Source organism: Lupinus angustifolius, chromosome LG03 (assembly GCF_001865875.1).
Source record: "Lupinus angustifolius cultivar Tanjil chromosome LG03, LupAngTanjil_v1.0, whole genome shotgun sequence".
Classification (NCBI taxonomy): Eukaryota; Viridiplantae; Streptophyta; class Magnoliopsida; order Fabales; family Fabaceae; genus Lupinus; species Lupinus angustifolius.
The window spans coordinates 25,923,977-25,935,921 of NC_032011.1; the positions used below are offsets into that span (position 1 = coordinate 25,923,977).

At 28.9% G+C, this 11,945-nt stretch overlaps 1 protein-coding gene across 2 annotated transcripts; it reads left to right on the forward strand.

The window, feature by feature from the left end:
- On the forward strand, positions 7,216-11,641 carry LOC109344132 (U-box domain-containing protein 45-like). Of its 2 annotated transcripts, none has more exons than XM_019582762.1 (6): positions 7,216-7,287; positions 8,042-8,143; positions 8,453-8,638; positions 8,764-8,871; positions 9,201-10,360; positions 10,617-11,641. In XM_019582762.1, the coding sequence occupies exons 2-6, from the start codon at positions 8,090-8,092 to the stop codon at positions 11,437-11,439; spliced, it is 2,331 nt and encodes a 776-aa protein (XP_019438307.1). In that variant the 5' UTR covers positions 7,216-7,287; positions 8,042-8,089; the 3' UTR covers positions 11,440-11,641. The 2 variants fall into 2 exon arrangements, with proteins under 2 accessions (XP_019438307.1, XP_019438309.1); XM_019582764.1 differs by having other exon boundaries at positions 7,222-7,287; positions 8,039-8,143.

Genomic DNA, 11,945 nt, shown 5'->3' on the forward strand with positions numbered 1-11,945 from the left:
ATAGATCATGTTAAAGCTTTTGAAAAACTATTCAGCTCATCATGTCATATTTTATATTAATATTTATGTTATACTATTTTGACATAATTAAAATTATTATATATGAAATTTCAATATAGACATATATTAAAACTATTATTTTAATTGTTGGTGTTAGATAAGTATATTTAAAAATAGGTCCTTTAACATATTTAAATATAAACATGTTGGCTTATTTAAAGGTCTAATAGCATAATTACTTTAAGTAAAATTATAAATCAAACTAGACTTTTAAATATATTAGGCTTAAATCTTATTTTTTTTAAAGCATGTAAAGTTTAGACTCATACATTTTATATATGTCAAGTCTGATTAAGGCAATTCCTAACATATTTAATTCCGATCTCACTCTAGATGATGAATGGTGACAAATTATTTGCATTGGTTGCTTATACATGTTTTGTTATAGTAGATTACACTCTTCACAAGTTTTGTTGTAGGATGGTAGATTGAGTTGCAATTATTTTACCTAGTTAGGTAGCATAGGAGTAGTGTATTAGTTTTGATGTAAAAGAATATGGTTACTATTACATATGCCAAAGAAGGCAATGATCACATGCAATCCATGATCCAACATTAATTTCATTGTACAAAGTAGGTCATGCCATTTGTTGTGATATTTTTGTCCAAGTACAATATAATAATCAATCAATTACCTAGTCATATCAAGAACGAAAATCTCTATGATTAAATCAAATTAGGATAATGTAAATAATAGTAATTGAAAATTATGATAATTCTGTAATTAATATATTTATATTTATATTACTAAGTTGGAAGATGGAAGTCCTATAACTAATTGTAATTTTATTTTGGATTAAACAAGTATTGAGAATATATGACTCCTTAATTGTTAGTCTTAATGACCACAAATAAATACAGATTATACTCTTTATTTCTTATTTTTTGGTACTACTAAAAGTATCTCATCATCTTTTGGTTAATGGATTAATATCTTTCGGAATTCGTGTCTGCCCCTTCGAGCAAACGTCGCTCTCATGAATCGAACCTTTAACATATATTTCTTATTATTAGACATAACCTTGTAGATTTTTTGTTATCCTTTTTTATAAAAATACTTCAAACCTTTTATGCAACATTTATTATTTTCCCATTTATAATTAAAGCTTTGATTATCTCTATTTTTTATTGGTTTTAATAACACTATTGATTAAAAAAGATATTAAATGAGAGTAAAATTATAATTTGAAATATTTTTAAAAAAATAAGAAAAAGGTATATAATTTAGTTAAATTATATTGTATTATAAATATGATTAGATAGAATTGTGATAAAGATAAAAAGTATATATTGTAGACATAATTATTGGTAAATAGTAAATGTATTTTGGTTAGTACACGTGTTTGGTAGTTGGGGTATAGGGACCCTATGATTCAAGACATAGATGCATGTGTCCTTATATGATTGTTGAATAGTAAAAAAAAAGATACAAAATGATGTACAAAAATTAATGATATAAGCTATAGCCATAACTCTTATTCAAAATTAAAGTAAGGAACCTATATAGTCAACCATAGGAGTGGACCACTTTTGCATGATTAAGTACATAGATGGATGTGATAGTAACTCTCATGATTGCTAAGTTCCACTTAGTAAAAAATACATAATTCCTCACTTAACCAAGTGATTTTGAGTCTATTAATGCTAAATAATCACTTAATCATAAGTGATTATTGTTAAAGGTGAATTATGGTGTAATGATTTTCTTTTATATCTATCTATACTTTGGTTGACACTTTTGGTATCCACATATTATCATTCTTTATATAACACATTAACTAAAGTTTATATGCCTTAAAGTATATTTTTTACACCTTTTGCGTGTGAATGATTCAATTATTATTAAGTAATATCAAGTATTATTAAGGAGTATTTGATTTCACTTGCATGATATTATTATTCATATCATGCTTAATTGATGAAATTTTGAGGAATGATTAAATTCCTCCTACAATAGACATTTTGCCTTAAATATTACCGACCCATATAACATATAACAATTTAAGCCTCACCTATTTAAAACATTTTTAAGGTCTAAGCTTGAATTAATGAAAATCCTGATATGGAAGACTATTTAAATATCTATTATGCTATAAAAAATTTCAATAGACTAATATGTTTGTTTTTAAAAAACCTAGGAGATATGCTTTTAAATAGATTTATTTGACCCAAATGAGTAAATTAAATTTTTGAATACAAATTTTATATTCAAATACCAAAAAGTAATTATATATTTATTAAAATATATAATATATGATATAATTAAGTAGGTTAACATATTTGGCTTGGTATATCTTTTAATGTAATTCAAAATTTAACACCTTAAACTAAGTAGTTTTTTTTTTAAGAAACTTATATATAAAAAAATCTTGTATCAAGTAATAGTCTAGTCATCTTGCCTTCATTTGGTATGGAAGACTTTGTGGAAAAAGAAGTTGTGAAGAGAAAAAGTAGAGAAAATTAATATATTGCTCCTCTTTGGTTTATACGAGAAATAGGGAAGAGAGACTAAAATTGTGTGGGACTCATGCTCAAAATCACTATCTCATTGTATCTATATCTACCCTATATAAATATATATAAAGGAAAAACATTGTGTAACTACCACCATGATACAATTCCTTCTTTCATATTTTACTCTTAACCATTTTTAATTTCTACAAAAAATATATAATCATATGTAATTACCATCAATATTTTAATCACCCCATCACCTTACTTTAACAATTAAAATAAAGACAAAGAAATATAATATAAAGTACACCAAATAAAAATTACAATATAAATTACATTTAATACAAAAAATATTCTAATTCACCAAAATAAAATATATAAAACTTAAATCATTGATATCGGAAAATAAAAAATGTGGACCGACAGGTACGAAGTGTCTGTCGCCACACTAGTGAAAAGAAAGGAGAAAAGAAATATTTTGCAATGACAAAAATACCCCTCACTTATATTGTTTGATTATACAAACTACTATCGAATAAATTATTTGATCTAATGGAGAAAAAATATTGTGGCAATTATACTACAAGAATTTTTTTTATTATTTTACATCATAATATTTAATTTAAAATAAATTTTATAATATAATTATTTAATTAGTGGTAAAACATTTTTATTATATGAACATTTTTGTCATTCAAAGATTTATTTATTTTTCTTTCTTTTCTCTTTCTCTCATACCAAACAATACAAAAATCTACTATAATTCTCCTATTTCTCTTTCTCACTAATTTCTATTCTTTCATTTTTTTTCCCCGTTAACCAAACAAAGCACTCTAATGTGTAGTGATATAGGCATAACTGGTGCACGTGAATTGCGGATGCAGTGAGTAGAAAATAAGTTTGAATTTTGAAGATTTTTATAGCCACACAAAATTCCTTTTAAAAAGTACAGAAAATAAAATATCTCTGTTGTTCAATTTTAAAGTTTTCACTTTCATACTTGAAGAAGGATAACGTGCAAGAGATATTTATTTGAGTTTTATACATTATCGTATATCATATACTATTTATTTTCAATTTTACTGACACTTCAAGAAAATAATACAATAAATAATAGATAATATTAACATATCTATTATGTGTAAATCTTTACAATAACAATATATAAATATACATTGAAACACAAAATGCATCATTCCTAAAATTATGGATCGGTGTAGAAAGTAGAGGACTATGATTGGAACAAGAGACAAGGGTCGGCTAATAATATTCGCTGTTAAAAACATCACCATGTGGACATGTCATGGGTCCATCTCTATTTTTCAATATATATTATTATATAACATCGTAATAACTATTTAATAACAATATACAAAATTATATATAATTTATATATTATTCACTATTTATTTATATTACTTAATTTAAAAGTTATGATTATTATATGTAAATGAATAATACACTGAAATTATAAAAATCATTCCCTATGACATAGGATGGGTAAATCTTTCTTTCTAATTTGTCCCCAAAATGTTAAGACATGAATAAATTAAAACATGTAAGCATTTAATTGGGAAAAGTCAAAATTAGGACGAGTGTGAGGTCATTAAAGTTAGAAATGATATTCCAAAATTATAAAATTATCCTTTTGAAAAAATAAGAAGATTTAAAATAAATTTGAAGACTGAACATATACAACAACATAAATATCATTTTATATGAGAATGCATCTCACCATTCATAGTTTATAACAAGCAAATAAAAAGATGGACATAACTTATGAGAGTAATTTTTACCATCAACTATCATTTAAATTACAGTGTGATATATTCTTTATAAAATTTATTTTTTTAGTAAATTACATTGGCACTTTCCAAGTTTTAGTGAAATTATATAAATTATTCCTTTATTTTTTACACATAAAAAACCTGCATTACACTAACTACTCATGTATGAGAAATAAGTTTGATCTTTTAAAGAAAAAAGATATCAAGTGTAATTAGGTTAAACAAAATGTGAATATTGTAGAAATAAGTTTAAATAGTATACGAGTCAAAATATTTTTAATATTTTTGGTTTATTACAAAATGCCCAAATAAATAATGAAAATGAAAAAGTATAACTCTAATACTATATTATAACAAACAAAAATAATGAAAATGTATTGATTCGTATACTACTTATATTTGTTTCTATAATATACCATATTTTGTTTAACTTAATTACATTTATCACTCTCTTTTATTTAAAAATCACACTTATCTATAATATATACATAGAAGTTAGGTTTTTTTAAAAGTGCAAATAGAGAGATAATTTATATAATTTTATTAAAACTCACACTTACTTTATTTTATGTATAAATAAGAAAGTGACAAATATATACAATTGTTACTAAGTGATGACATAATAATATTGTTTAAAGAAGATACAAAAATATTTTTTGTTTCTTAGAAGATGATGTTCAAGATTAGTGGACTTAATTATCCAATATTTGCTTTCTTCTTAGATAATATTATCATAGTACTTTTTCCAAAGTAGCTTATAAACTAATTATAGGTAAAAAGTAATATATTATTATAACACATCCTATCTTCATAGGATTTTCTGGGTTGATTTTTAAGAAGCTACAGTTTTAGAATAATATCTATATATTATAAGTATACCAATTAAATATAGTTATTATATTATCCATCATTTATTTGAATCATTATTAAATATGATGATGTATAAAATATACATATTTTTGTCATAGTTTCGTTTAAATTAATATCTTAATAAAATGTAGTTGTCTTTTCTTGTGGGGCAGATCTTACAGATTTTGCTATTTTGGTTATTTTATTTTGAAGATTATTTATGAAAAAGGGTAAAATTGTGATTAGAAATGATTATGACATGAGACAGGTTTGTGAGGCGACAAACAAGGAGGTCGGCAATTGGGGCCGCTGAAACTGGGCACATAAAAGGCAATAAATTTCTCACTTTACTTCTCAAGAGCACATCTCTTGTCCTACAGTTTATATCAATTCATGTCATGAACTTATGATTAATCAGAAAAATATTTAATAGTTAAATTTTTACTTCAACATATTTTTTCTAATCAATCATATATCCATAACAAATGAAATAACACAAAGTATGACATAACAGATGTGCATCATACTTTTTTTTTTGATAAAGACCATTACTTCAAGTTTTATTCCAAAATATTTATTATTCATCATACCCCATTTTAATGAATTTTTTCAATTTCTAATATTATTTGATTTAATAATTTATTTTATGTCGTAGCCATATGAGAGTTGAGTAGGTTGGTTAACAAACCTATAGTCATTAGTTGATAATAATACATCAATTTGGATAATATGAACATTAAGATAAAGAACTTTATATTGCTTATGTTTTTGGTCGATTAGGCTTAACAATGGGATAAAATGATTATTGTGCCTAAGTTGAAAAGAACTCGTCTAGGTTTATTTTGAGTTGAATAATCTTTAACTCATTACTCAATTTAAGTCGATTTGTTGATTCCTAACTAAACCGAAATGTAAGTCGATTTGTTGATTCCTAACTAAATCGAAATCCAAGTTAAATAGGAGCCAAACAATCTACAAAATTCCTCATCTTATATATATATGAACTATCAATCATTCATTTATATTATTTGAGAATCATATGAATCGGTCGAGATTCATATCTTATAGATTAATTGAATCATATTTGGTATACAATGACCATATCTTTCAAGCTTCACACTAGATAAATATATTTATTTGATAAAAATAACTCAATTTATTATATGACAGAGTTGCTCGATATTGTAATAATCGTTGATTAGTAGGAAAAATATATAGCTCTTCCAAAATGATTTATATGTCTATATTTGATAAGTTAGGTAAAGCTAACTTATAAGTTATAAGTTATGAGCTTAATTTATTTTACATATATAAACTAGATTATAAATGAGTCTTACTAAACAATTATACTTTATCAACTAACTTATTCGAGAAAAAGTTGAATATATTGATAATGTATAAGTTTGATATATTATAATTGTATCATTATTATTTATATTTAATATTTATCGACTCTTCAAAAAATAATACGTGCGAATGATATCCAATACATAATTATTATTACATTAACATATAAACCCCTTATTTTCCACTCTCAACTTATATCCTCTCGTATATTTTATAAAGAGTAAAATTTATACACAGTTACATCATCCATCATTCATTTATATTACTTTTAGAAGAGTCAATAACGATAAAATATAAATGATGAATAATATAATAATAATATTTCTTTTGGTATATTAATCTTTGACAATATCACTCTATATATATTTTTCTCTATTTTATATATACTCCTAAGTAGTTATAATGCAATTGTATAAAAGTAAGTGATTGATATAAATAGACATAATAATTGAATGAATGAAATAGGTAGAATTAGTTGTCTAAAAAAACGCCCCAAAAGATTGGGAAAAGAATAAGCAAAATAAGAAAATGGTGCTGTACTCGTGTGCTTCCACCGAACATTTCGCTTCTTCAGTTTCTGAACACAAAACCCAAACATAGTCACATAATAATTATTACATAACTTCTCTCTCTCTTCTCTTTCTCTTTCTCTTTCCTTCTTCATCACAGATAGATCTATCTCATTCTTCTTTTTTTAGAATTATTCATTTTTTATTATCAGCAATCTTCTTTCACTTTCATATTTTCATCATTCCCATTTCTTATTTTTCTCTCTTCTCTTCTCAACCTGGTATTCATTCCCTTCCTTCATTCAGTTCAATTCATAATCATTTGTTTCACTTTTCTTAAAACATAAAAATTGCATTTTTATTACTTTCTCTATCTGGGTTTTTTGTTATTTAACTCGGAACTATGTTTTTTTAACTCTCTTTGTAAATATTAAATTTATCTTTGTATTGGGTTAATTTCCTTTTTCTCAAGATATTGTTTTGATTCAAACATTCCTTCATTCAATTTATTATTATAAGATGAAAATGTCCAAAATGGTCTCTTTATATTTCCAATTTTTTTGTATTAATTGTTAGTTACATTGTCTTTTGTCAAATTTTATTGTCATTTGGACAAACTCTGAATATTTTATTTTGATTTTGTTGGAGAGGAAATGTTCAAAACAAGATGAGTTAATTATTTATTTATTTTAAAATTTGAAGGGGATGGGTAAATCTAATGTCTCACCTTGTTTACTTTTTAATCTTGGTTTTGATTATCCATTAATAAAATATCATTTATATGTAAGAAAACTTGAGATTTTATGTGTTTCCTTTTCTTTTTAATTGTTTTATTTATTCATTTTATAGATTGTTATAAAATAATATTCAAGTCACCCAATTATGATCAATATCTTCAATCTGTTGCTTAGTTTTGGAATGTTAATAAAACCAAATTATGAGATGATGTTGATTTTTTTAATTCTAAATTGGTTGCACCCATTTTTTTAAATTTTCATACTTTGCTAACTTTATTTATGTTATCATATTTTGCAGTTGAGATCATTTAGCACCTAACTTGACACAGTAATTCAGTGATTGTGAATGATGGATGTTGCTGAGTTAGAAGAAAATCTATTTGCAGCAAGTGATGCTAAGGTATGATGATAAATATCTTCAATTAGTGCTGTTCTGGAATTCTAATACTTAGCATATAATAAAATATTGCTATGTACAAAAAAAATGTAGTTAAGAATATGCAAATGACTTATATCAAGGTGTAATTAAGGAGTCTAATTGCTTTCGAGTAATGATTTCGCGTTTTTTTTACTTGCTATTGTTTTTTCGTGGCGTTGTTTCGGGTTCTGCTGCAAGTTTTATTTTATTTCATTTGGGGGAGAGGGGTAATTCTATGAATCTACTGTATTATCTATCGAATGTTTATCTCGTTTCTTGTTTCTTATGCAGTTACATGGAGAAATGTGCAAGCAACTATCTGCAATATATTGCAAAATATTGTCGATATTTCCGTCTTTAGAAGAAGCTAGGCCTAGGAGCAAATCTGGAATCCAGGCATTATGTTCATTGCATGTAGCTTTAGAAAAGGCGAAGAATGTTCTTCGACACTGTTCAGATTGCAGTAAACTTTACTTGGTATGATGACGATTTTTGTCGTGTAGTTTTACTTTAACTTTCTGATTTTGTTTTGTTGTTTTATAACGCCATTTGATCCGAGTTACATTTTGTATCTTACATGTAACTTACTAATAATGGTGCAGGCTATAACTGGAGATTCTGTTCTTCTAAAATTTGAGAAGACTAAGTGTGCTCTTGAAGATAGTCTTAAAATGGTGGAAGATATTGTTCCGCAATCTATTGGGTGTCAGGTAATTAGCGGAAACAATTCGGCTGAATAGTTCGCCTTTTCATGTTTGAAATTCCCTCCCTTTGATTTTAGGTTCATGATCCTGTTATATTATGCGGAAGATCTTACTCAGCCTTTTCGATTTCTATTTGAATATGAGTGACGGGGGACCTATTTTATATGTTTCGTTTATTCTTTCCGGATATAATTGAATACCACCTCATGTTCTCTATCGTAACACCGACTCTCGTATGTAAATATTCATGCACAGTTGGTATTCTTTTATTGTTATCATTGTCGACATATAACTTGTTCGGAGTTTGACTTTGTCCGTGACTGCTATCTGTTCAGATTGACGAAATTGTGAAGGAACTAGCAAGTATGGTATTTACACTCGACCTATCAGAGAAGCAAATCGGGGATGATTTAATTGCATTGCTTCAGAAGGGGAGACAGTTTAACGACTCTAGCGACAGTGGTGAGCTAGAATGTTTTCACCAGGCTGCTACTAGACTTGGAATTATATCTTCAAGAGCCGCCCTCACTGAAAGAAGAGATCTCAAAAAACTTATAGAAAGGGCTCGGTCCGAGGAAGACAAGCGGAAAGAATCAATTATTGCATATCTTTTACACCTTATGAGGAAATACTCCAAGTTATTTAGAAGTGAGTTTTCCGATGATAATGATTCTCAGGGTTCTCAACCTTGTTCTCCCACTGTTCCGAAATCTCAAGAGGACGGTGTTTCTGGCAGTAATTGCCAGACCTTTAACAGACAGCTTTCGAAACTTAGTTCGTTTAATTTGAAAGCAAATAGTCGGAAATCCGGGCAGATGAACCTTCCTCCCGAAGAGTTAAGATGTCCAATATCTCTGCAACTTATGAGTGATCCCGTTATAATTGCTTCTGGCCAAACATACGAAAGGATTTGTATAGAAAAGTGGTTCAGGGATGGGCACAACACTTGTCCCAAGACTCAACAAAAACTCTCGCATCTTTCTTTGACTCCTAATTACTGTGTCAAGGGTCTCGTGGCTAGTTGGTGTCAACAGAATGGAGTTCCTATTCCTCAAGGCCCTCCTCAATCTCTCGATTTTAACTACTGGAGATTGGCATTATCAGATTCTGAATCCACAAATTCAAGATCCGTAAATAGTGTCAACTCCTGCAAGTTGAAGGGTGTCAAAGTGGTTCCTCTAGAAGAGAGTACTATCTCTGAGAAAACTGAGACGAACGCAACTGAAAGCTTGTCTTCAGGAGAGGAAGATACTGAGCAGTATTTAAGTTATCTTAAAGCCTTGACCGAAGGGGACGATTGGAAGAAGAAGTGTGAAGTGGTGGAACGATTAAGGCGGTTGCTGCGGGATGACGAGGAAGCGAGGATTTTTATGGGGGCTAACGGATTTGTTGAAGCACTTTTGAAGTTTCTACAGTCAGCTGTACAGGAAGGGCATTTGATGGCTCGGGAAAGTGGAGCTATGGCTCTGTTTAACCTTGCTGTGAATAACAACAGGTGTGTTTTATCGTTTCTGCTTTTTATAGTTTCAATTTCCGAAGCATAAACTAAAACCACTTTTGACATAATTGACGCCTTGCATTTATCCGACACCTTGTCACATCGTTATCTTCTCGTTAAGAAATGTTCAGTATCAAAATGGTAGAATTAATGTTTCGTTCACTCTTGATGAATTGTAATGAACTCGATGATTAGTTTTTTTAATCTTCGTGCATTATCTTTAACTTATGCTTGATCCTTTTTCTTTCTGCAGAAATAAGGAAATTATGATATCAGCAGGAGTCTTATCGTTGTTGGAGGAAATGATCTTAAACACTAGTTCTCACGGTTGTGCAACAGCTCTCTATCTGAATCTTTCTTGCCTCGAAGATGCTAAGCCTGTGATCGGATCGAGTCAGGCTGTCCAGTTCTTAATTCAGGTTCTTCAAACCAACACTGATATCCAATGCAAGCTAGATTCTCTCCATGCTCTCTATAACCTCTCTACCGTGCCCTCCAATATCCCGTACCTCCTTTCGTCCGGCATCATTAATACCCTACAATCTGTTCTTGTAGGCCAGAGTGATTCATTGTGGACAGAAAAATGCATAGCTGTTTTGATAAATTTGGCTATTTCTCAAGTTGGAAGGGAGGAAATAATGTTGGCTCCCGAACTCATAAGCGCATTGGCTTCGATTCTGGATACCGGCGAGCTCCAAGAGCAGGAGCAAGCTGTTTCTTGTCTCCTAATTTTGTGTAACAAGACCGACAAATGTATCGAGATGGTCCTGCAAGAAGGGGTTATACCTGCATTGGTGTCGATATCAGTGAATGGCACCCCACGGGGAAGAGAAAAATCTCAGAAACTCTTGATGCTCTTCCGAGAGCAGCGCCAACGTGCCCGCGACCACCGAGACCATGCACATGCAGAGACACTTCAACGCGCCGAAACACTCCAACACCCACCAGAGGCTAGTGATTTATCTATGGCTCCTCCCGAAGTGAAACCGCTATGCAAGTCGATATCTAGAAGAAAGGTGGGAAAAGCTTTTAGCTTTCTGTGGAAAAGCAAAAGCTATTCTGTTTACCAGTGTTAAAAGCTCCATTGTAAATCACTGTTTGTTTCATAACTTTTTTCTAGCCTTGCTTTAATGCTTCTATCATTCATGTTCTTCACATGAATGGTGCTTATTTTGTGGTTTCCAAAGTGAAGAAGAAACGTACAAACATGTGTAATTTATAGATTTTGGTTTCTTCTTTGTAAATCAATATATCTCCAAGTGTTAGATATTTTTATTTTTTCATTCTATCAACTTAGCTAAATGTGTTAGTTAGATTCTTTTTACTTTTTGTGAGAACCTTCAATGTAAGAAAAGCTAAAGAAGATTAAACATATCAGGATCAGTCCAAAAGTTAGAACAGAATACAACTATATCACTCAAGGAACAAAGGTAAATGCTATATAACCATTTCCTTATCCGATAAGGTTTTGTTTGCCTTGGAACATAAATGTCATGAGTTCAAATCTTAGAAATAATCTCTTTACTTGCGAAAATAAGATTATATATATCCATCATTCTAAGATTCTACTATGTGCGAGCCT